Source organism: Eurosta solidaginis, chromosome X (assembly GCF_040869045.1).
Source record: "Eurosta solidaginis isolate ZX-2024a chromosome X, ASM4086904v1, whole genome shotgun sequence".
In the NCBI taxonomy this organism is placed as follows: domain Eukaryota; kingdom Metazoa; phylum Arthropoda; class Insecta; order Diptera; family Tephritidae; genus Eurosta; species Eurosta solidaginis.
The window spans coordinates 133609704-133636720 of record NC_090324.1 but is presented as its reverse complement, the minus strand read 5'-3'; the positions used below and the strand labels follow the sequence as shown (position 1 = coordinate 133636720).

The 27017-nt window shown below is 38.4% G+C and overlaps 1 protein-coding gene across 1 annotated transcript in view; it reads right to left on the bottom strand.

The window, feature by feature from the left end:
* Positions 1–9368: 9368 nt before the first annotated feature.
* LOC137235415 (potassium voltage-gated channel protein Shal-like) overlaps positions 9369–27017 on the bottom strand; it is a 1011987-nt gene continuing 994338 nt past the window's right edge. Inside the window, exon 4 of the mRNA XM_067758390.1 lies at positions 9369–9443. Coding sequence (XP_067614491.1) covers positions 9384–9443 — 60 coding nt within the window. The 3' untranslated portion in view covers positions 9369–9383. The remainder of the gene's footprint in view (positions 9444–27017) is intronic.

Below are 27017 nucleotides of genomic sequence, written 5' to 3'. Positions count from 1 at the left end.
GGTCGATAAAGGGGTGCTATTAGGGTGGCGCGAGTTGATATGAATTTAGGCTTCGGGCCTAAACATGCCGGCCCCCTTGTGATACGCAACAACCCAGACTCCGCCCGAGCGGCCCCAACCACGCCTTATCTTACGACTATATTATAAGCTAAGCGGTGCGCGCCGGATGGCGCGACGGCATCCTCCTTGCCTTCGCCGTTACCTATAGCTAGGACGAGATAAAGAAATGGTAAAGTAAAAGAACACGCATCATATATTTCTTGCCAGTTACTACAGAAATCCATTTATTGTGTGAAAAAGAAAGATGTTATTCACATATATAAAGCTTAAAACTACGTAACCGTTCAAAGACGTGGTAGATCGGGTGGGTCCCCCAGAGCACCCATCCAAAGATGGTGCTTTGGGCTAGGAGCGAGCCAAACGACGGCGGTTACGTGCCCGGTGTAATTACTTCAGCGTAAACGTCGCCGCCCAGAACGAGGCGGATTGGTGTTGAGGCGTAAAATTGTGGATCCGCCAGACGAATGTGTTCGTAAGGAGCTGCGATGCTGGGTTCGACGCTATAAGTTGGGCTGACGCGCCTAAACTCATGAGCGTAGACTGCGTGAGTCGTCACCGTCTTGCTCCATATTTGCCTCTAAACCTAATAGCCGGTTTCGCCGGCGGCGTTGGTTGTCGGCAGTGCTAACTCTCGCGCCAGCCTGCGGTCGATCGTTGTCCGGGGGGAACATGCATCAATGAGTGCACGGATGAGATATAGACGCCCCCGGCTTCCACCTTCACGACCGCAGTCGGCGCCAAAGTAGCCATTGGGCGAAGGGTTGGGCCGGCTGTAGTGCGGGCCGGAATGACTCCGTTCCGGAAGGAACTGCTGTGAGGTAGCTGGCGCGGCCTAGTGGCCATCTATCGTTTCGGTTTTCTTCGTAGATATTTCGTACAGCGCGTAGCTGGCGCGGCCGAGGGGCCAGTCTACGCTCGCGCTTCTCTTGGTTTATTCGTGGGCGTCGTTTCGTAGGTGGGCGGAAAGGCCGTGATTCCGCTCCACTCTTCTCTCGTCGCTCGTGGGCTAGTAGGGGTCGGAACGTCTGGTTCCAGCTCTTCGGCGGCTCTGGCTCGGACGACAAGTCCTCCATCGACAGGTGCAGCTTGGTATGATGGTTGCTACCATATCTTCGGCACCTGCCCTGACTCGTGCAGTCTCGGGCGCGATGTACCATTGAAAGGCAATTTTGGCAGTACTTGGCCTTTATAATTTCGCGCAGTCGTTGCAGCGGAGACTTCGCGCGGTATATCGGGCATGACCTGATGGGATGTTTCGCGTTGCATAAATGGCACGGCTTTGGGTAACGAGCGGCCTGGCGCTCGGTCCTCTTTCGTAGCGAAGCGTAACGAGTCATTCTATTTAGAGGAGATAGAATAAAAATAAAGGGAACTTGTTGGTTTATTATGACTATGTTACGCGTTCGGCGGCGAGTAAGCCCCAATTCTATTATCGGGCGCTTTTGAAATTTCGCGCGTGAGTAGGGCGAGAACATGGCTAAATGCCTACGAGAATATATTCATCTCGCGTACGTTATGTGCGTGGCCTCTTTCCCCGCACGTTATGTGCTTGGGTCTTTAGTGCCTTATTCTGTATATTTTTGTGTCAGCCGGTAGCGCTTCAGCTAGTCAGGCATACTAGTGCTGCAGAAAAATGGACATTTAATTTGCTTGGTACTCACATTTTGGTACCGAACCGGGTAGAGAGTGTATAATTTGGGATCTTTCGACTCGTTGTTATGTGTGTTGTTAGTGCTAAAACCAAACAACTTTCCTGCCCGCCACAGAAGAAAAATGTTTGGTCAGCAAAATTTTATGCTATACAAAGAAAAAATAAAAAATCTTCGTTTTGGACGAGGAGAAAAATCTGTCCAATGAACCATTCTTTTGTATTGCCGTTCGACTATTTGTTTAACTCTTCCCCAAGTACGCCTGTAGTCCTGTTTTATTGATGGTCTTTATTAAAAGGCACGGTTCCCGAAGTTTATTTGGCTCCGATACCGATTTGTCAGAAACGGGTTTTTGGGTACCCGTTTGCATCTTTTTATGCATCCCTAATATAATGTACATTTAAAACGCGGCCTATATGTACATACGTTGGTATAAGTATATGGGCATTCAGTGCACGGACGTTACCGCATTGGTAGATTGGCCAACCTTTTTGACCCATTTTTCATTTTCTACTACGTTTACGACTTCTGCTACCAAAACTTAGATTCTGCCAATATTTCAGTATTTTCGCACTGAAAACGTATACTGCGATAATTTTAAAGTATTGAATTGCCGAGCCCACCCAACTAACATTAAGAGGCGAAACTGATCATATCAGTCAATTTTGAAAAATTTGTGAAGACCTTAAACAGGAAATAAAGTATTGAATTTGAACGACGATAAAAAATTTTACGTAAGCGATAACATGCCGAGATCGGTTTTTTTTTCCAGCAGTATTTTTGGTACATTGGAAAATTGCTGTGGTAGTGAGACGTTTTGGTATGTTTTGTTTGTGTATTTCAGGAAATAATGAGTATCCTAAGGCCTAAGCTGTGTATGTAGAAATTTACATTGATTTTGTCTTGTGTACATGTTTTTACAAGTGTTATTTCCCTGATATTCGCTTTATTTGTTTTACAATAAATGATGAATAATTCAAGATAATTCAATAACAAGTATTGTTTTGCACGCAAATAAACTACCAATTCCTACTGCTATTTTCATTTCTCGTTTACCCACATTCCTTTTATAAAAAGTCCGCGCACTGGTATATGTATACCAGACAAAAAAAATATGAAAATTCCTACGCACAAATGTACATTTCTCTGAATTGAAGCAAACGGTAAACGGATCGTTCGGTTCATTGCGCCGTTTGTTTCATTCTTTTCGTTTTACGCGTAGTGGAGTACGGTGCTTGGGATTATGGCGAACAAATAGTAAGTAGAATTTGGTCCTCGCACAATCTATCTCCGTGGGAAGAAGGATCAGTTTGACCAAAGGTCGTCTGAATTGACCCTTCGCGGTTATGAGGTTGACTACACGCACTCGGTTATCTTCGCCGGGGTGTACGTTGACGACTCTACCTAACCTCCATTCGTTGGGAGATAAGTTGTCCTCTTTGATGACAACTAGATCTCCCACTTGTATATTTTGTTTGACTGTTTCCACTTCACTCGTTTTTGAAGTTCGGAAAGGTATTCGGTTTTCCATCGCCGGCAGAAGGTTTGATGGAGGGCCTTGAGCTTCTGCCATCTATTTATCATGGAGGCAGGACTTTCGTTCGCATCCGGTTCTGGCGGCGCCAGAAGATGGCTGCCAGTTAGGAAATGTCCTGGGGTTAGTGGCTCCAGGTCCGTTGGATCATTGGACGCCGGGCTGAGAGGCCGTGAATTTAGGCATGCCTCGATCCGGCACAAAAGCGTTTGGAACTCCTCCATGGTATATTTATGGAGAGAAGCGACCTTTTTGAAGTGGCTTTTGAAGCTCTTCACTCCCGCTTCCCACAGGCCGCCCATATGTGGAGCGGCGGCGGAATAAAATGCCAAGTTAATGCTAGATGGCTATACCTGGAGACTGTTTTGTCTCGGCTTTCTGCCAGGAAGGCTTTAAATTCCGATCGTAGAGATCTGGAAGCTCCGACAAAGTTCGCACCATTGTCGGAGTAGATGTTTTTCGGACATCCTCTTCTCGCGATAAACCGCGAAAAGGCTGCGAGGAAGCATGGGGTGGTTAGGTCACTAGTGGCTTCTAGGTGGATGGCCTTAGTGGAGAAACAGACAAATAGGCATACGTATCCTTTGGACAGTCGACATACCCTACCGCGGTAGCTTTTGATGTCGAAAGGCCCCGCGAAATCTACCCCAGTATTGGTGAACGCGCGGGTAAAAGTAGTACGCTCGCAGGGAAGGGTACCCATAAGTTGGGACCGCGCCTGCTTCCTGTGAATAATGCAGGTTTTGCAATTGTGGATGATGGCTCTGATCATTGTCTTGACATTCGGAATCCAATACTGGGTTCGAATAAGGCGTAGCATGAGTTGGTTCTCGCCATGAAGGGAATCATGATGAATCATCATCACTGCAAGGCGAGACAGCCTGCAATTGTAAGGCAAGATGACCGGATGCCGCTCGTTGTGTGACATGTCTTTTGAAGCCCCTAGACGCCCCCCTGTTCTGATAATATCATCTTTATCGATGTATGGGTTGAGTGACAGGATTTCACTCTTCCGATCAATAGGTTCCCTATTTTTTAATTTTAAATATTCTGTGCCGTAAAATTGTTTCTGGCAGACTCTTATTAATGCTTGAGTCGTTGCCTTAATCTCATCGGCGGAGATTATGCACGACTTTTCTTGGAACACGTCTTTAGTTTTAGGATGCGTTCTTTTATAGAATCTCCTAACATAAGATAGGACTTTCAAAGCTCGTGGCAAATCTGAAAATCGTTCAAGAATATCTATATGATCTACCCTTGTCGTTGCATACGATTGTGCCCTCTTTTCCTCAACGGACGTGTTGTAATCGGCATCTTGTGCTGGCCAGTGAGAATTGTCTTCTTGTAGCCAAGAAGGACCCTGCCACCACAGCGAATTGTTGTCGTTGCCTTAATCTCATCGGCGGAGATTATGCACGAGTTTTCTTGAAACACGGCTTTAGTTTTAGGATGCGTTCTTTTATAGAATCTCCTAACATAAGATAGGACTTTCAAAGCTCGTGGCAAATCTGAAAATCGTTCAAGAATATCTATATGATCTACCCTTGTCGTTGCATACGATTGTGCCCTCTTTTCCTCAACGGACGTGTTGTAATCGGCATCTTGTGCTGGCCAGTGAGAATTGTCTTCTTGTAGCCAAGAAGGACCCTGCCGCCATAACGAATTGTTGACCAAATCTGACGCTAGTAGTCCTCTGCTTCCTAAATCCGCTGGGTTAGATTCCGAGTCAACGTGAAGCCAGTCCTTGTTAGCGACCATGTCGAGGATCTTGGTGATTCGATGTGCGACGAAGGTTGACCAAGTACAGGGCGGCTTGCGTATCCCTGCGGGTACGATGGTTGAATCCGTCCAGAGGTGAACTTTTACTGGTCCCAAATGAATGTTTCGGATTATTGATTCCATCATTTCTGCGAGCAGCACGGCGCCGCAGAGTTCTAAACGTGGTAGCGAGATGGTTTTCACTGGGACTACTCTGATTTTTGGTAGTAGTAAATGGATGAAAAACTTATTGGCTCTTTTTACGCGCATGTATACCGCTGCAGCATAGGCTTTTTCGGAAGCGTCACAGAAGCCGTGGATTTCTATGTCGTCTTCCGGTGAAAAATTTACCCACCGCAGTATCCTTATGTTATCGATTTCACCATAGTGTTGGGTGAATTTTTTCCACCGTTCTAATGTATTTGGTGAGACAGGCTCATCCCATCCGGTGCCTTCTAACCAAATATTCTGCATTAATATTTTTGCCACTATGACCATTGGGGCGAGCCACCCTAACGGGTCGAACAGCTTGGCGATGGCTGACAATATTTCTCACTTAGTTAGATTTTCTGGATCCTCCAGTGGTCCTGCTTTAAAATAAAAGAGATCGGAGTGGGCATTCCATCTTATGCCCAATTCCTTTACGGTGCTGGTGTCTTCGAACGCCAGAAAGTCTTCGCTTATTCCATCAGTTTTCGGGATGTCTTTTAGAACTGCCTCGAAGTGGAAACCCGGCTGACTGCAGTACCTGTCGGATTTCATCCCTTGCCTTAATGGTCGATGCAATGGTCTGTCCTCCGGCTAATACGTCGTCTACATACATGCATTCTCGCAGGATGCTCGATGCTGTTGGATGGGAATTTTCAACATCGTCAGCTAGCTGTAGAAGCGTTCTGATGGCCAGGTATGGAGCGCAGTTAACTCGGAACGTTACAGTCTTTAACTCGTAGAGGCCGATTGGTTCACTAATGTCCTTTCGGAAAACAATCCTCTGAAATTTGGTATGTTGGCATCCATCCAAATATGTCGATACATTTTTTTTATATCACTATTGAGTCTCCAACGTAGAATAAGAATTGGGAGATCTGCTTGTAGTACTGGAGCAGGTAGGAGAATGTCGTTTAGACTGGTGCCATTAGCCGTCGAGTTTGAGGCATTGAAAACGACTCGGACTTTCGTCGTTATACTTTCTGCTTTGACAACGGCGTGGTGTGGCAGAAAGTAATTATTTGTTTCATCTGCCGCGACGAAACTGCTGATTTTTTCCATATGTCCAAAAGTCTCGTATTCTGAGAGTACCCTAATATATTCTTTCCCTAAGTCCGGATTTTTTATTAACCGGGACTGGTTTCGATAATATTGTGAGAATGCGCGCTTAAGGGATCCTCCTAAACTCAACTCCTCTGAGTAGCCTTGCTTGAATGGGAGGGATACTATATACCTCCCATCTTCGTTTCTTCTTGTTCTTTCTTTATACAGCTTTTCGCAATATGCGTCATCTGCATTAATGCTTTTGCCTTCTGGCAAATTTCCTAACTCCCAGAATGCTTTTAGTTGGTTGTCCAGCGCGACTTCGTTGTAAAACGACACTATGTTCTTTGTTGGATTCGGTGCTTCAATACGACCGGTTAGTATCAAACCGAAAACTGTCTCTTGGGCCAGAAGTGTATTTAGTACATTCTTTTTTAGACCGCTTAGTATAATTTGGGGATATATCTCCACCAAGTATGAGGTCTACATCTTCATTGACGTAGAACCTCTTGCTTGCCAAAACTAAGTCTGGGAATGCCTGCATAGTCATTGTTTCGATATGGCAGGATGGCAGATTCCCAGTTAGTTTGGCTAAAATTAGAACAGGAGTAGTCAAGCTAAAGCATGGGTCCACTGGTGAACATAGCTCGATGGTGGATGCCTCTTTAACTTGAGCAGATACTGCGTTGGTGATGCCTGAAACTTGGGCATGCATTTTCCTTGCCGGCAAATTGATTCTGCGTTTTAGTCGTTCTGTCATGAAAGAGCATTCAGACCCTGAATCAATTAGTAGCCGCGCTTAGAAGTCGGTACCATTATGATGAATGTGTACGCGAGCAGCTCCTAATAGCATGCCTGTGCTGGAATTAGCATGACAGGCCTTTACATTCTGGTTCGCAGAAGAATTTGGTTGCCCCGATTCCTGTCTTCTTTGTGCTTGTGCTGAAGTTGACGGGATATTATCCGCGTCTTTAAAAGGATTGCGTCTCGTAGTTTGCTGAACTGTATACGTATGCAGGAGCGTGTGGTGACGAGAGTGGCATTAACACAGTTGTACGAACTGGTGCACCTCGTCACTGTGTATCCTGGGGATAAGCAGTTCAGGCAACCCCCTGTGGACTTGATGAAGTTGATTCTCTCCACTGGGGTCAGACCACAGAATCGGGGACAATTCCGTAACCTGTGTTCAGCTTTGCACATCTTACAAAAAACCCTAGATGTTGATTTTGAAGTGGGTTTTGATACCTTCGTTTGGAAGGCACCAAGTCTTTTTATGGGGGTTTTGGTTGGATGCCGAGTATTTGATGGCTTTTGTCCCTTTTGGGCTTTAGTGCCCGTGAAGCTAGACACTGTTTCCAGTGTCTGAAACCTATTTGATAGAAATTTGTCCATATCTTCCCATTTAGATATGTCCATTTTATGGTCTATGCTTTGTTCCCATAGAGCCAGGGTACTTTCCGGTAATTTTGTCGAACACAAATATGTTAGTATTGCATCCCAATTGGATGTGTCGATTTTGTGACACTTGAGGGACGATAGACAATTGTTTATATCGCTATGTAATCTTTTTTAACGCGCTCCCACACTCACTCTCTACCTTCTTTAAATTAAAAAGAATTTGTAATTGCGTGTTGACTAATATACGCCTGTTTTCATATCTTTCGCACAGGTTTTTCCAGGCCACATCGAACCCATCATTTGTTAGAGGGCATTTTTTTACAATAACTTTGGCTTCGCCCTGTGTCTTGTTGTTCAGATGGAATAGTTTTTCCACCCCTTGTAGGTCGGAGTTATTTATGTATATGGCCGTAAACAGGTCACGAAAGGTTGGCCATGATAAACAATTACCTTTGAAAATCTCCGTATCGCAAGGAGGGAGGCGGATCTTTTGCCCGCGAGGTGCGGCTGGGGGTGGTTGCTCCGAGACAGCACTATTTTCTACTTTTTTAAATTTCTCTGCCTCAGCAGATATTGTGGATGAGCATCGCATATATATTGAGTAGGTTGTCATATATATTTTCCGGATGGCCAACACATCATTTGCGTCGACCTCCTCTGACCCCATCAGTGAGTCAAACACAGACTTAACCTTCTTCCATAAGGAGCGCAACTCTTCTTGCTGTATCGCAAGAGTGTGCTTATTATGATTTTCCTCTGGAATAAGGCTGTACTGCTTCTCAAACTCTGTGATTAACTCAGCTGATCGGATATAATTTTCCATTTTCTCAACAAATCTTTCCTGCCCAACTAAAACCAAACTAATTCTTTGAACAAAATGGAAACAATGTTTTAAAGGTCGCTTTTATTTATTTATGTAGGTCAGACTTGGCAGACTCGTCTGATTTTTCAGGACAAAAATTTCAAGGATCTTCTCGCCACCCAGACGTATATATATTTATGTGTCTGTATGATGATTTTGTGTTGAGGACGGTGTTTTAGTAGATTCTGCGCGATTTTTTGTTTGGATCAGACTTGGCCGAATCGTCTGATTTTCCCCAGGGAAGAATAAAACACCCGTGTGGCTTACTCGCCACCCGCACGTAAATAATATATGTATATATTGTTATATGTGGTAATTTATTTTTGGGGGGGTTGTATGCCGAGGACAAAGTGCAAAGTGCGCGATATATCAAAGAATGTTTTGAATTAGTGAAAATTACCAGTGCTAAAGTTTGTGAAAAAGAAATTATTGTGCGCGTGAGTGGATATATTCGTGCAGACTCACTGTAATTGCTTTCACAGAAAATATTTGGTGCCTTCAAAAAAGTGGGGTTATGGTACCTTTGTGTATTAACTTGCCGTGGTCTTGGAATACTCCGGATCGACACACGCTGTGGGGGAAAGCAATTGCCCAAAACAAAAATGAGGCACTATATCGCACAGATTGGTCACTAATAATTTTCACTGTTTAGGGGCTCGGAGCACTCGCGGCACTTTTTTAAATAAAAATTTAGCTCAAAAATTACCAAACACAAAAAAAAAAGTGGCAAGAAATATATTACTTACGTAGCTGCTGCGTGAAGGAGTGTTTGTTTGTTGTTTGAGGCGGCTTGTAAATTACCAGGTTGTGTACCAAGAAACTGTTGAAATACCACCAAAACTATATCACCAAACGTGTAAAAATGCTGGTATCACGAAGAAGTGTGTGGGTTGTGTATATCACCAAGATCAAGTTTTGTGTAGTGTGGACTCTTTTTATATGAAGCACCAGGATAATTTTGTTAAAATTTTGCGCAATTACTTAAATAATAAATAATAATATTGATCTTATAGATGAACAGCCCCCCATAACAACCATTAGAAGTATTTCTGATTTGAATACTCATTCGAATTCTTATCAATTTAAATCTGTTTATGCTGTACATCAAAATATACGTAGTTTGCGTCGTAATTTCGATCTATTGGCAATAAATCTTGATGCTTTCCTGAACCTACCTAGCTTTATTTTTGTATCAGAAATCTGGATATATTCTTTTGAGATTGATGAATATAATTTACCTAATTATAAATTCTATGCAAGTGCTAATGATTCGTATCCAGCTGGCGGTGTAGGGGTTTTTGTTCATGATTCGTTTGACTGTAGCAAAATTGAACGACTTAGTCTCACTAGTGCTGACGCTATAAAGGTTTCGTGCTGCATTTGCAAAATAAACTTAGTATTTGTCTGTATTTAAAGACTTCACTCGCAACCGGCTCAATTATTTATCGATGAGCTCAATTCATTATTAAGTAGTGTATCAACGACGAATCTTGTAATTTTGGGCGATTTTAATTTGGATCTATTAAGTACAAGCCCTGTACTTAATAATTATAACATGTTATTGTCAGATCATGTGTTATATTCACTTATAAACGAAGCTACTAGACCAGTGGCAGGTACGTGTCCTGATCACGTACTGTGCCGCTTCTTTGGTTCTTCTTGGTATGCCTGTTCCGCTATTAACTCGGACCTGGGTATCACGGATCACTGTATGAGTGGTATTCTCTTTAAAAACGCAATGGTTGAGAAAAATGTTAGAAAAAGAAATAGGCATGTTGTGGAAAAAATTAATTTTGATCAACTAAATATTGAACTTCGCTTAAATATTTGGAGCAATGTATACGCCGAAGAAAATGTATCAAGGGCATACGGTTTGTTTTTAGATAATTTAATGCAATGCATTAACTCCTCAACAGTGCTGCCAGGTGATGAAAAAAAAGAGGCTAGATTGGCAAAAAAAAGGTTAGAAAAAGCTAAATTTAGAAAAAAAAGAAGCTAAAAAAAGGCCAGAAATTTTTTTGATTAATTCATAAAATTTTTTTTTATATTTTAGTTTACACATTTGTATATAAAAACTTATTAACATAACTTAACCATAACTTCTTGTTTCAAAACTTATCAGGCACATTTTCCTTGACTAGCACATGGAATTACCTTAAATGATTGCATATGTGTATATACACAAAAAAAAATATTACAAACTAATTATTTATATAAAATATTCCCCGTCTGAAAAATCAGAAGAGCTCAAGTCTGCGTATAAAATTTGGCTATTTACCATAGATATGAGATCATCGGTAATTTCAAAATCAATACAACATTTAGATACGCGTTTTAACGAGCATCTAATATTAAGCAGCGCATTAAGCATTTTAATTTTTAGTTTGTTCCTTAATTTAGTTTTCAGAATTTTCATGCCACTAAAAATTCTTTCAACCTCCGCGTTACTGAGTGGTAATACTAAAAACTAAATATGAATTCGACAAGTTCTAAAAAAGGTAGTTCGTTTAATTCATTTTTATGTTCTCGGACTTCCGACCAAAATTCCATGGTGGAGTGTACATTTTTCCATTGTATAGTTATAATTTTTCGCCACTGCAGCTCCATTAATGCTATTTGACTTGAAGAATAACTATGCTTCTCTTTTTCAAAGTAAGAAAATACATCTGGCTTTGAAACTTTCAACGAATTTTCAGCAGAAAAAGAATTAATCTTTTGTAGAGAACTCATATTATTAGGTATTAGGAACTATTGAAATTATTTTATTTTAGAAATTATTAAAAATACATTCGGATCAAAAAAGGCTAGGAAAAAGTCACGAAGCTAAACCCAAAATTTCGAGGTTAAAGGCAAAAACAAAAGGCTAAATCTAGCCTCGAAAAGGCTAACCTGGCAACACTGCTCCTCAACATACTGCGTTAACAAAAAAGCATCAGAAATCAGACTTAAACCGTGGATAAATAAATGCCTTTGAATAGAATTAGGCTCAAAAATAAATTTAAAAAAAAGTGCAACAAACATCCATATGACACCAATTTGAATACTCGTTTTAAGCAAATATGCAAACGAATCAATGGAGAAATTCGTAAATGTCGGGACGATTATTATAATAACTTAGTCAATAAATCCAAAGGTAATCCAAAAGAAGAGTGGAAAGTAATAAATAGGATTATTGATAAAAACACAAAAAGGCAAGATTCTCATTTTGTTTCACAAAAAGAAGGCGTTGGTATTTCTGTTCCCATAGAAATAGCTAATGATTTTAATGAATAATTTATTCAATTGTGAAGTCAAACTTTCCGCCGAATGTGACACCACCTTGCGATTGTTGCTCTGATTTTGGAGTAGCTAAAGATTCTTTCAGAAGCAACAGCTTCTTTTTTGAGCCAATCTCAGGATCGGAAATTTTAACTGCAATCAAATCTTTGAAAAATAGTAATTCTTCCGGTCATGATGGAATCTCTAACGTTATGTTAAAGAAAATCTCATACAATATTGTTGATGTTTTAAAACATATCTTTAACTTGAGTGTTACAACTGGGATTTTCCCAGAACAATTAAAATTAGGAATTGTAATACCGATTCTCAAAAAAGGTAATAAAAAAGATATGGCTAACTATAGGCCGATTTCACTTTTGTCATCAATTACTAAAATTTTTGAAAAAATTGTAAAAGTAAGGATGTTATCCTACTTTGAAAAAATAAATTTTCTTAGTGATTTGCAATTTGGTTTCAGGGATGGTCTTTCTACGGAAGATGCTCTTTTGGACTTCTGTTCAACTATATACAAGGGTATTGATTCAAAAAAAGATTGTGCTGGGCTTTTTGTGGACATTACAAAAGCATTCGATATGGTTGATCATGGCCGTCTTTTAAATAAGCTTTATAATTTGGAAAATCGTGGCTTGTTATACAATTGGTTTGTTTCTTATTTAGGAAATCGAACCCAAAGAGTGAAAATAGGCAACACTCTTAGTGAGACCAAAGTCATAAACTCTGGTGTACCACAAGGATCGGTTCTGGGTCGCATATTATTCCTTATCTATGTGAACTCACTATTTATTCAACATTTTAAGGGCAAAGTCGAAGCATTTGCGGATGACCTAGGAATTGCATATAACTCAACGGATCCTTTAAATTTGATAGCGGATCTGAACCACGATATACACATACTTCGGTCATGGTTTGCGGAACATAAACTGGTTGTCAGCAATAAAACCAAATTAATGTGCTTTAGTCCAAAACTACAAGAAGCACAAGATCTTAATATAACTTTTCACAGTGCAATATGCAAACGTAATATCCTAAATAGTAACAAGTGCTCCAACCATCATTATGAGTATTCTTTTCAAAATAATACAGCATGTGACTCTAACTGCTTTGAAATTGAAAAAGTGAATAGCTTCAAATACCTAGGAGTCACAACTGACCGTAATCTATACTGGAATGAGCAAATCGCAACTGTAAGAAAATACTTACTTTCAACCAATCGTATACTTTACCGTCTCAGGAAATACGTTCCAAACCATACACTGAAAACAGTTTATTATATTATATTTTATTCAAAATTAGAATATGGAATAAGTTGCTGGGGTGGTGCTCACTCCAATAAAATAAATCAATTAACTGTACTGCAAAAATGTGCAGTAAGAAAAATTTTTAATTGTCCACGTCGGACTCACTCCTTTGACTTATTTAGAAGATCAAATATATTCCCAGTTCGGCATTTGTTCTATTACAAAGTTCTAAAAAAATTTTACATGAGAGGTGGCTATTTGCAAAATCCAACACGAGGAATGTACAGCCTGCGTAGTAACCATAGCACACTTGTTTCTTTGCCAGTTTTTCGAACAACATTATTTAGAAATTCCCTTCCAGAAAACATACGAGACATTAGATCCAGATCTGTGTTTTAAAAAAAATAAAAACTTGGCTTTTTGAGTTTGATACCAACCAGATAGAAATTTTGATGCACTACGTTGTATAATATAGTCTTTAATTTTATATATGCATTGTATAGTTTTGAATTTTTTTTTTGCTGTTTTCTTATGAGGAATTCTGTAAACTTAGCGTTTGTATTCTTTCTTCAAATTGTTTCATGACTTAATTTAGTCAATTTATTTTTGAAATATCTTATTCTCATTTTAAATAAATTTTTTTATATATATCTTGTATTCTTTTTTTTGTTCACCCCACTACTACTATTTATACAATGGAATTTGTTAAAACATGATGTGACATACAACACTATTTTTATTATATAAAATAAAGATGTCACTAACTATTCTCTAAGTATTGATATTGTAGACATGTAAAATTAAGCTATCGAATATGTACATACGCTTATGAGAATAATGAAATAAATAATAATCTAATGTAATCTAATCTAATCTGTAGATGTATATAGGTGTTGGTTCCTTTTTACGGGGAGAAAGGACCATGTACAATTGTGGTGTGTCGCAAACTCGGCAACGGAGTGGAGGCACCACAATTGCGTTTGGGTTAAATTTAAATGAAAAGAAAAAGAAAGGCGAGAGATATTTCTCGTTATAATAATTTCTTTATTATAGTGAAAGTTAAATTCGAACAATAATTTACCTTTTTATAATAATATGTGGTGGGGCTCCTCGGACGGTGGTAGCTGTGATTCGCTCAACGATCGCTGGAAAAGTAGACGGTTGCCTTGTCGAGGACAACCGTTGAACCGTGGAAAAAGTCTCCGGTTTTAAGGGGAAGCTTCCCCACACCGTTGTACCGGCATGCATGTATATACAACATAGCCCTACTTATGTACACATATACATGCATGTGGGCGAACTAGTGGTCGATAAAGGGGTGCTATTAGGGTGGCGCGAGTTGATATGAATTTAGGCTTCAGGCCTAAACACTACAGACCAATAAGCCTCACATCCTTCATGCTCAAGGTCCTTGAGAGGCTTCTGGATATATATATTAGACCAATAATAACAAGACCAAACCTGCCAAAGGCACAGCACGCCAACATGAAGGGAAGATCTACGGAGACCGCCTTCCGTGAGCTAATGGGCTTTGTGGAAAGATCACTACAATACAAACAATTCACACTAGCAGCCTTCCTAGATATAGAAGGCGCCTTCAACAACATCGAAACCGGCACAATTGTGAAAGCCCTGCAAAGGGCCGGAGTTGAAAACCACATTTGTGGATGGACTCAATCAATGCTGGAAAACAGAACCATACAAGCGGATATGGGCTCAGTGACAATGACCCGCAAAGTTGGTGGAGGTACACCGCAGGGCGGGGCCCTCTCCCCACTACTCTGGGTCATTACACTGAATGAGATACTACTCGAACTCGACAAGAATGGTGTTAAGGCAGTAGCATACGCAGACGACGTGGTCACTGCAGTCTCGGGCGCTTTTCCCTCCACGCTAAGCGACATCCTTCAGGGTGCGCTAAGCAGGCTACATACCTGGGCGGCATCGTGCGGCCTCAACATCAACCCTATCAAAACATAACTGATACTGTTCAGTAACAGAACGAAAATACCAACATTTCGACTGCCCTCACTAGATGGTACGGAACTCTCGCTCTCAATTAGAGTTAAGTACCTAGGCGTCGTAATAGACAACAAGTTAAATCGGGAAACCAATATCGAAAAAAGGGTAGAGAAGGCGTATATCGCATACTACTCGTGCAAGAGAATAGTCAGCAGAAATTGGGGGCTAAAGCCAAAATTCATGATGTGGCTCTATACGGCGGTCATAAGGCCTATTTTGACATACGGAGCCATAGCATGGTGGCCTGCCCTGAACAAGCAATACAACACTAAAAAACTAGACAAAATACAAAGGGTAGCATGCGCAGGGGTAACAGGTGCATTTAGATCGTGTCCGGCGGACGCACTAAATGTTATACTTAACCTGCTGCCACTGGCCCTTCACACCAGATATACAGCGATCAGCACAGCCATCAGGCTATGGGAGTCTGGATGCTGGACAGAAAAACGATATGGCCACAGTGACACCCTAACAAGGCTCGCCGATGTGGATTCGACAACAGATTACATCTCAAAAACACTGATCTTCGACAGAAATTACAAGGTGCATTTACCCTCTAGAACGGATTGGTCGGCCGACAAAGTTGGCAGGGAGGGGGTCACCTCACTCTACACTGACGGATACAGAATGGACTGCGGCGTCGGCGCAGGTGTCTTCTCCAACCAACTAAATCTCGCAATCCCCATCCGCCTTCCAAAAACAGCCAGCATCTTCCAAGCAGAGCTGCAAGGAACAGAGAGGGCCTGCATCTTCCTGCTGCAGAACTGGATAGACGGTGAGGTAGTCATATACTCCGACAGTCAAGCGGCGCTAAAAGCTCTAGAATCACCGTACACATCATCAAAAGCCGCGACAACTGTAAGAGGGTGCTACGTGAAGCAGCTAACCAGACAGCTATCACACTCAGCTGGGTACCCGGCCACAGGAACATTGACGGCAACGAAAAAGCGGATGAAATAGAAAAGGCGGGAACATCGTTAGACTTCACAGAAGCAGTCGCGGTGCATCGACCACTCACATCAATTAAAAGAGACATTCTCACCTATCTTAGGAAAATAGCAATCCGCGATTGGTACTCTACGGACACCTGTAGAACCACCAAACTAATCTGGCCAGAGTACAACCAGAAAAGAACCGATGATCTACTAAATAGGTCTAGGCAGGAAATACACAGAATCACGGCTACTATTACAGGGCACTGGCCGTTTGGCCCGCACGCGAGTAGAATGGGTATCCCCTACAATGAGAGGTGTAGGAGCTGTAGATAGGAGGGTACCGAGGAATCGGTTACCCACTTCCTCTGCGAGTGCCCAGCCCTCGCGAACTTTCGGTCCCGAACTCTAGACAACTATCTTTTTCCCGACTTAAGGGCGGTGTCAAACTGCCGCATCAAGGACATCAGTAAGTTTATAGTTTTAACCAAGTGGTTTCAGTAAAGCAACACGCACGGTACATCAGCCAACACATAATTGGTTCCAGGGGAAAGTGCATCAAAATGGCGCCTAGAGCGCTACTTGGGCCCGGCTCCATAGCCGGGCAGCACAGCAACCAACCAACCAGACCACTATATCGATTTGCTAGGTGAAAAAGCCTTGGATATGGGTTCATTAAACGCATAATTCTTTCGATGAGTTACTTCAACAAATAGTCTGGTGTGCCTTAGATCACGTGGTATGTATGGAAAAAATAAATTAGATAAATTAGCGCAATTTATATTGTAACGAATTTAGTGCAATTCCGCTTATTAGCAACCTTCTGCTAACTTTCGTATCACTATACTGTTGAATAAAACATTCCAATATTCTGTATTACAAAATGGTCTTCATTAAACTGCTTTGAAAGTACTGCACAATTAAACTTCACTTCGCAACTGATAGCGTATTTAAAACAAACTTAATCCACAATTGCTCAGCTTGCGCTCTTTTATACTCTTCGATTTCCTCGTTCGCATACTTCTAGGCGTTTCTAGAATTTACTACTTATTTACCAGCTATAAAATTACCAGCTATAACTACAGATGCACATTTATAGCTTCTCAGATAGTTGCTTACTTTTGGGAGTATCTCAGATATATACATGTGTTTAGGCGTTTCTCTCCGCTGCTTGTATCGACACATGTGTAGACATAATGATTGATTTGGTTATGTACATACAAGTCACTGCTCAGTATAGCCTTAGAGATGATAGTATCCCCTAAAGTTTCTAATATTCGTCACAATATTACCGTTGATAACGTTATAGGTAAGCATGAGTGAGATACAAGTTCTACGGTTATACAAAGCCTGGAGACCGAGCAATTTACGCCTGCTGATATACGATGGGAAGCCATCGGGCCAGTGAAGCATACACAAAGCAATTTTGGTGAAAATTCTTTAAAATCTCTCAATTTTATGTGAACTCCCTTCATAGAATGGACTCCATATAATCGAGCAATATTCCAGACGACTTCTTACCAATGCCGTAAAAAGTGCCTTCAGAGTCATCCTTGAAGTCACTGGAATTACGTCTAATAAACCTAACAATTGCAAAAGATTTGGAAATAATAAAGTCGATATGACCAGAAAAAGAGAGTTGGTTGTCATAAATTACACCCAGATCTTTTATCTCTCGACAAGGGTTTAAAGATCGAGCATTTCATTTGTATTTGAAAAAGGTGGTAGCTTCCCTTTTTGAATAGGAAACCACGCAGCATTTGTTAGTATTTAAAAGTAGGTAAATACTTGTACACCATTCATTAAAAGAATCGAGATCATATTGCAAGTTAATGCAGTCAGAAATATCCCGTACGGTTAGGAAGAGTTTGACGTCGTCTGCAAACATTAAACATTTAGCAAATTTGAATTTTTGAGGCAGATCATTAATAAAAATTAGGAACAACAGAGGACCACAGTGGGTTCCCTTTGGGATTCCAGACCAGGCGTTAATAAGCGCAGTAGACTTGTTGGCTCCGATTGACACAATGACACAAAAAGCTTTCTATTCGATAAGAAACTTGAGAAGAAGTTCAGCAAACTATCTGTCACTCCGTACATTCCCAGTTTGTGCAATAGTATAGAGCGGTCAACCTTGTCAAATGCTTTCGAGAAGTCAGTATAGGTGACGTCTAGTTGCGCATGGTTCACAAAGGCATCTACAATTTGGCTAGTGACTAAAGCCAAATTGGTAGAAGTAGACCCGCCAGGAAAAAACGCATGCTGACACTCAGCAATAGCCTTGTCTATGCAGTCAAACAGTTTGCTTTGAAAGATACTATCGAATAGTTTTGCCAGAGTACTCTGCTTAACAATAAGTCTGTAGTTGCGAATATCATTGCGGTCACCAGACTTGAATAACGGATTTATGGAGCATAACTTCCAAGATTCTAAAAAGATCCCATGGTTCAAGCATCCCTGGAAAAGAATTGCCAGGGGTTAACAAATTGTATTTGAACATAGTTTGAAAAATAACGGAGAAAATCCCTCGCTATCTGATTTCGGCCTATTATTCAATTTTGAAGTTGACAAAAATACATCTTCGGCGGTAATATCAAAAGAAGAAATTTGACGCAGAGAACCAGAGTAGAATGCCGGACTAGGATTTGAGTATACCTTCTGGAATTATTTGGGAAAAAAGTTACAAATATCTACCGCATTACTGGACGATACACCGTCATACTCCATGCACGTTGGAAATCCGTTAGTCTGCCTCTTGGAATTAATAACCGACCAGAAACTAGATGGATTCGTCTTCAGTTTTGATTCCAGATTATTCATATATTATCTAAACAAGAATCGCTGGAGCAGCATACTTGAAATAATTATTTTCTGAAATATTTGCAGCTGGGTTTTTATCAAAGTTATAAAACTCGAAATTTGCAACCAAAGCAATGTAATTTAAACTGTTGTCCAAGATTGGAGATAGATACTCCAGGCAAGATATTCTTAAATCATCAGATCCAAAAACGAGATCAAGGAACCTACCATTACTTTTCGGTTGCGTATTGTATTGTTTTAAGCCATACGAGAACAAAGTGCTAACAACAAGCACATCGATATCGGATCTGATATTTGTGGGTAAAATATTACAGCCACTTGACCAGGAGAAATTACTTAAGTTAAAGTCCCCTAAATATATAATCTCATCAGACGGATTAGCAGTACTTATGACAGTGTTTACATTATCTAAATGTTTTCGATAGACAGCAATTTCACTACTTGGCGTAATATAAGACAAAAGGGTTATTATTGTTTTATTCTCATTAAACTTAACGCTTACACAGATTTGTTCAACGCCACCATCTATCAAATCATTAGTAATTAGTTTACTACATAGATCTGCTCTGATAGCAATAAAACACCACCACCCCTCTCAAGACCGGTGGTGTTTGGACACCGATGATTACGAAATACTTTATAATAGCTGTCGACAAATTCGTTACATGAAAAATTTTCATTCAACCAGGTCTCTGACAGAGCTAATATATCATACTCGTGTGAACTAACGTTACAATAGAATTGTGACGATTTAGTACGCATACCACTAACACTTTTGATAATAAAGCGCATAACTCGATTTTGATTTATTAATAGGTCTACTAATTTCTAAGTAAGATCTAGCGACTATGTCTTTGGTTCGAACCTTTTTCGGCCTAACTGAAAAGGGTAAACAGTCACACCGGCAGGCCAAAGCTCAGGGTTGAGCATTTCATCAAACCAAGATTCGGGAACACCAAGTCTGAAAGTAATTTGCTTCAATCATTCAACGGCAGTACCTTTCCTGATAAGCCCGTGACAAGAAAGCAACTCTTTTCATATCCCAGAATATTTAGAGACATATTCAATAATATTGTCCTCTGTAACGGATGGCAAAAACGACGCAATATGAAGCCCTTAGTCTTAGCAACCCTAAGCTCAGTGCTTTCGAACCAATAATGCACATTTGTTTATCATCATTATTCTTCATTGCATCATCTACCTTCTGATGTTGATGATTGTTGTTGACAATCGCAACGCTAACTTCAGCATTAGTGCCATTAACAGGTGACGCAGAGGAAGACGGAGGTGCGGCGGTATTTATGTCGGATTTATCCTTATCAGTGCTTGGATTTTTACCTGCTTTCTTTTTCTTCATAACTTTCACCCACTTTGCATCAGCAGGCAGTGCACGGACTTTTAAAAAGAGAATGTTGGTAAACGAAAAATTAAAATAGTGGTAGAAATAGGTAGATTTTTTTTCAAAGAAAACAATATCTACATTCTATATTTGTACAAAACAATTCATATTTTATTGTAAAACAAATAAAGCACATTTCACGGAAATAACACTAAAAAAAATGTAAATAAAACAAAAAGTTCATATAAATTTGTATATACATAGCTTATGCCTATATCATACTTGCTTTTTTCCTGTATTTTGAGCTTGAAATATTGAGGAAAGTTTACAGATACGTTTCATTACAACACAAATTTTCCAATGTACCAGTATTTTTCTGCCACAAAATAACCGACTTTGGCATGTTAAAGTTTACTTAAATTTTTTTTATTTTCGTTCAAAATTGATTACAGGTTCGATTCGAGCTCAAGGCCAGAACAATAATTCTACTTACTATTCCAAAAATAAAATAAAATTTTTCAAATTTAGAAAAATTAAAAAATAACAATAATTATCATTAGAAAAAAAATATTGTTCTGACCTTGAGCTCGAATCGAACCTTATATCATTTATCAATAGGCCGATAAAAAACAAAAACAATTCGTTCAAAATTATCCATAAAAAATTGATGGAAATATCGCAGGAAAATATCTGCGAGCGTATTTACTGCAGTTGCCTTTAACCACTAGGCTATACTGCTGGTATTTGTTTACATGCTTAATTCAGTTTTTCTCATTTCTACACTAACAACACAAATTGAGACATTTTGTCTCTATATTAATTTGTGTGCCATGTAGATTTGTTTTTGTAAAGTTCTTCTTCGTTGCGAATGAGACGCTTTGTATACTCGGGCTCAGTTTTACATATTTAAGTATGTTTGTTGGTGTGTTCAGTTTATACTTATATTTAAGAATTCATGAGCTTAACACCGGCTTATAATAATTGAATTTGAATTATTATGTTTTCTAAGAGAAACTGAAACGAAAGAAACATTTACTGGCATATTGTGATGGAACCATTTCGAAAACCGCAAACGTAATCATCATCAGGCAATTTTGTAATGTTACCAAAGGTTTCACCGGGATTCGAACCGTGAATCACATGGTGAAACTGCAGTTGCCTTTAACCACTAGGCTATCCTGCTGGTATTTGTTTTCATGCTTAATTCAGTTTTTCTCATTTCTACACTAACAACACAATTGAGACATATTGTCTCTATTTATTAATTTGTGTGCCATGTAGATTTGTTTTTGTAAAGTTCTTCTTCGTTGCGAATGAGAAGCTTTGTAAACTCTGGCTCAGTTTTACATATTAATTTATGTTTGTTTAATGGTGTGTTCAGTTTATACATATATTTAAGAATTCATGAGCTTAACACCGGCTTATAATAATTGAATTTCAATTATTATGTTTTCTAATAGAAACTGAAAATAACTGAGCCCGAGTTTACAAAGCTTCTCATTTGCAACGAAGAAGAACTTTAAAAAACAAATCTACATGGCACACAAATTAATATAGAGACAAAATGTCTTAATTGTGTTGTTAGTGTAGAAATGAGAAAAACTGAATTAAGCATGAAAACAAATACCAGCAGGATAGCCTAGTGGTTAAAGGCAACTGCAGTTTCACCATGTGATTCACGGTTCGAATACCGGTGAAACCTTAGATAACATTACAAAATTGCCCGATGATGATTACGTTGGCGGTTTTCGAAATGGTTCCATCCCAATATGCCAGTAAATGTTTCTTTCTTTTCAGTTTCTCTTAGAAAACATAATAATTGAAATTCAGTTATTATAAGCCGGTGTTAAGCTCATGAATTTTCAAATATAAGTATAAACTGAACACACCATTAAACAAACATACATAAATATGTAAAACTGAGCCCGAGTTTACAAAGCTTCTCATTCGCAACGAAGAAGAACTTTACAAAAACGAATCTACATGGCACACAAATTAATATAGAGACAAAATTTCTCAATTGTGTTGTCAGTGTATAAATGAGAAAAACTGAATTAAGCATGAAAACAAATACCAGCAGGATAGCCTAGTGGTTAAAAGCAACTGCAGTTTCACCATGTGATTCACGGTTCGAATCCTGGTGAAACCTTTGATAACATTACAAAATTGCCTGATGATGATTACGTTGGCGGTTTTCGAAATGGTTCCATCGCAATATGCCCGCAAATGTTTCTTTCTTTTCAGTTTCTCTCAGAAAACATAATAATTGAAATTCAATTATTATAAGCCGGTGTTAAGCTCATGAACTCTTAAATATAAGTATAAACTGAACACACCATTAAACAAACATACATAAATATGCAAAACTGAGCCCGAGCTTACAAAGCTTCTCATTCGCAACGAAGAAGAACTTTACAAAAACAAATCTACATGGCACACAAATTAATATAGACACAAAATGTCTCAATTGTGTTGTTAGTGTAGAAATGAGAAAAACTAAATTAAACATGAAAACAAATACCAGCAGGATAGCCTAGTGGTTAAAGACAACTGCAGTTTCACCATGTGATTCACGGTTCGAATCCCGGTGAAACCTTTGATAATATTCCAAAATTGCCTAATGAGGATTACATTGGCGGTTTTCGAAATGGTTCCATCGCAATATGCCAGTAAATGTTTCTTTCTTTTCAGTATCTCTTAGAAAACATAATAATTGAAATTCAATTATTATAAGCCGGTGTTAAGCTCATGAATTCTTAAATATAAGTATAAACTAAACACACCATTAAACAAACATAAATAAATATGTAAAACTGAGCCCGAATTTACAAAGTGTCTCATTCGCAACGAAGAAGAACTTTAAAAAAACAAATCTACATGGCACACAAATGAATATAGAGACAAAATGTCTCAATTGTGTTGTTAGTGTAGAAATGAGAAAAACTGAATTAAGCATGAAAAAAAATACCAGCAGGATAGCCTATTGGTTAAAGGCAACTGCAGTTTCACCATGTGATTCACGGTTCGAATACCGGTGAAGCCTTTGATAACATTACAAAATTGCCTGGTGATGATTACGTTGGTGGTTTTCGAAATGGTTCCATCGCAATATTCCAGTAAATGTTTCTTTCTTTTCAGTTTCTCTTAGAAAACATAATAATTGAAATTCAATTATTATAAGCCGGTGTTAAGCTCATGAATTCTTAAATATAAGTATAAACTTAACACACCATTAAACAAACATACATAAATATGTAAACCTGAGCCCGAGTTTACAAAGCTCCTCATTCGCAACGAAGAAGAACTTTACAAAAACAAATCTACATGGCACACAAATTAATATAGAGAAAAAATTTCTCAATTGTGTTGTTAGTGTAGAAATGAGAAAAACTGAATTAAGCATGAAAACAAATACCAGCAGGATAGCGTAGTGGTTAAAGGCAACTGCAGTTTCACCATGTGATTCACGGTTCGAATCTCGGTGAAACCTTTGATTACATTACAAAATTGCCTGATGATGATTACGTTGGCGGTTTACGAAATGGTTCCATCGCAATATGCCAGTAAATGTTTCTTTCTTTTCAGTTTCTCTTAGAAAACATAATAATTGAAATTCAATTATTATAAGCCGGTGTTAAGCTCATGAATTCTTAAATATAAGTATAAACTTAACACACCATTAAACAAACATACATAAATATGTAAACCTGAGCCCGAGTTTACAAAGCTCCTCATTCGCAACGAAGAAGAACTTTACAAAAAAAAGGACGTGTGGCACTCCGGGACTGCCGCGGAAAAGCTTTTGCATATTAGGGGGACTCATGAAAGCATATAAACTTATAAGGTGTAAAATTATATCCATTTACACACGCTGTTATATGAACGCGCCTAGAAATACTCTTGATATACTTGATTGTTTATCAGCTGTATTATTGCCAAACAAAAATTTTTGGATTGTTATACAAATTAAAAAATGCCAAGATTAAGTGAAAAATCAAAACTAAAACGTCTTGACTAAGATATTCTTGTAAACGACTTGCTGATGTTGGAGATTTCTGATGAAAATGCTTGCTGCAATGTCTGCAAGGTTGCATTCCTTTGAGTTTACCGCGTTTACACAACGAAATGTGCGCGTAAATTTATACAAATTGTGTAAATGATTTTTCATACAAAATTTGACAGTTCGTTTACGCACTAGATAAATTTATACGTTTACACATTTTATAAGGCATTTATACGGTTACATGAGTCCCCCTATTATCAACTTATTCAATTATAATATTTATGCAACATTTTGTTTTCTTTGATATTAATTCAAGTTTTGTCTTTGATATTAATTTAAGTTACACTTTTCAAGCGTGGTGACCGATAAGAAAACAAATTTTTTACTTTTATTGAATAAATGAGAAGTTAATATTGGTTAAAAAAAATTTATTATTATCTTACAAGATATGTACCTACTATGTATGTATGTTATGTATGTTATTCAGGAATATTTATAATTGAAATTATAGGTTTATGGTAACTGAAATTGGAAACATACGTTTGAGACTTGATATCCTCTAAATATCTTTAACTTTAACTTTCGCTTTAACTTTAACATTCAATTTAACTTTAACTTTAGCTTTAACTTTAAATTTAACTTTAACTTTAACTTTAACTTTAACTTTAACTTTAACTTTAACTTTAACTTTAACTTTAACTTTACCTTTACCTTTAACTTTATGATAGAGATCCAATTTTATGTATTTGGCCAGTTGCAAACACCGAAACTTTTTCGAACCTTTTCGAGCCTTTTCGAACCTTTTCGAACCTTTTTTGACAAATATCCGTTACGATTTTTTTTATTTAGTCGCTAAGCCCGCGATAAAATCTATGCAATTGCTAAAAAAATCTACATGGCACACAAATTAATATAGAGACAAAATGTCTCAATTGTGTTGTTAGTGTAGAAATGAGAAAAACTGAATTAAGCATGAAAACAAATACCAGCAGGATAGCCTAGTGGTTAAGGGCAACTGCAGTTTCACCATGTGATTCACGGTTCGAATCCTAGTGAAACCTTTGATAACATTACAAAATTGCCTGATGATGATTACGTTGGCGGTTTTCGAAATAGTTCATCGCAATATGCCAGTAAATGTTTCTTTCTTTTCAGTTTCTCTTAGAAAACATAATAATTGAAATTCAATTATTATACATGGCACACAAATTAATATAGAGACAAAATGTCTCAATTCTGTTGTTAGTGTAGAAATGAGAAAAACTGAATAAAGCATGAAAATAAATACCAGCAGGATAGCCTAGTGGTTAAAAGCAATTGCAGTTTCACCATGTAATTCAGGGTTCGAATCCCGGTGAAACCTTTGATAACATTACAAAATGGCCTGTTGATGATTACGTTGGCGGTTTTCGAAATGGTTCCATCGCAATATGCCAGTAAATGTTCTTTCTTTTCAGTTTCTCTTATAAAACATAATAATTGAAATTCAATTATTATTAGCCGGTGTTAAGCTCATGAATTCTTAAATATAAATTTATTTCTTGTTTGAATTTGTGCACAAATTTTTCAAAAAAAAAAACCGAATTTCAACAAAAAAAAATTGTCCGAGAAAAACAAAAGAAAAATCTAGTTCCATATGGGTGTTATTAAATACAAGGAACAAAATCACCTTCTACAAAATAAAATTTTTTATAAAATCGTATTAATTTAATTGGAGGCTGAAATAAATTCCGTCAGATACAATACTCTTTTATTAATATTTGATTGGAAATGCTTGAAATTTTTAATCCATTACGCTTGGCGGTTTTTTTGTCGTTCATTATAGAGAACTACCTTTCTGGTGTTGCACTACTGTGAGGCAATAATGCTAAGGAGCACATTTATTCACTCAAATTTTCTTTTAGAAGACTTTTTTCAGTTCCCAATTTTATCCATCCTTTAAAAATATCGCCGGAAAATATCTTTCTATTATTTCCTTATCATATAGCATTAATGATCGCCATTCGTTGTTAAGAATTTACATGGAAGTCTTGCGAAATGGAAAAGCTTTAAGTAAGGGAACAATCATTGTCATTTGACTAGAATTAATATTTTTTTCATCTAGTCTGTAAGAAACATTGTATTTCAAAGATTACTTTATTTAAATAAATATATAAATAAATAAATAAATAAAATTTTCCAAAAGGTGTAACATTTCGTCTTCGAAATTGAATCGTTTCTTAATTTCCTTACAAAGGCAAATGTTGGTAGATTTTTGGGCTTTGGTTGTAGAAGTAGTAGAAAATGAAAACGGGCTAAAAATTTGGAAGATCTACCAATAAAGTGGTAAAGTCCGTGCACTGTCAGTAGGTTCATCACTTTGTATGTCAATTGTATCAATAATAACAATGCTATCATCAACACACGTATTAGCTGGTTCAACAGATAATGTAACATTGTTGTTGTCAATGAGAATAAGTTTCTCCTTAGCAGCGAAATCATTGATTGGAGTAAGAGATTCAGCTTCTATCAGAGGTTCTGACTGCTTTGTTTCTGTATCAGATTCAGGCTTTTCTATAATAGTGATTTGTTTAGCTTTTGCAGCAGGCTCGTTGTTGTTGTTTTTTTGCTTTTGCAGCCAAGCCACTCATATTGTTTATCTTATTAGAAGTGGACTGTTTAACTTTTTGTTTTTCTTTGCGAGTTGATTCGCGTTCCCTAGCATAGGAAGCAACAACAATATGCATATCTTTTATTTCGGTAGTTACCGAGGAGATTATATTATTTTTATCGACAATGTCGCGGGTAGTGTCGGGCTTGGTGACCAATACGAATGGGCGGTGAAGACGTTCACTAAGCCATGCTACAGTTTCAAGCAGAATGGCTTAAAATT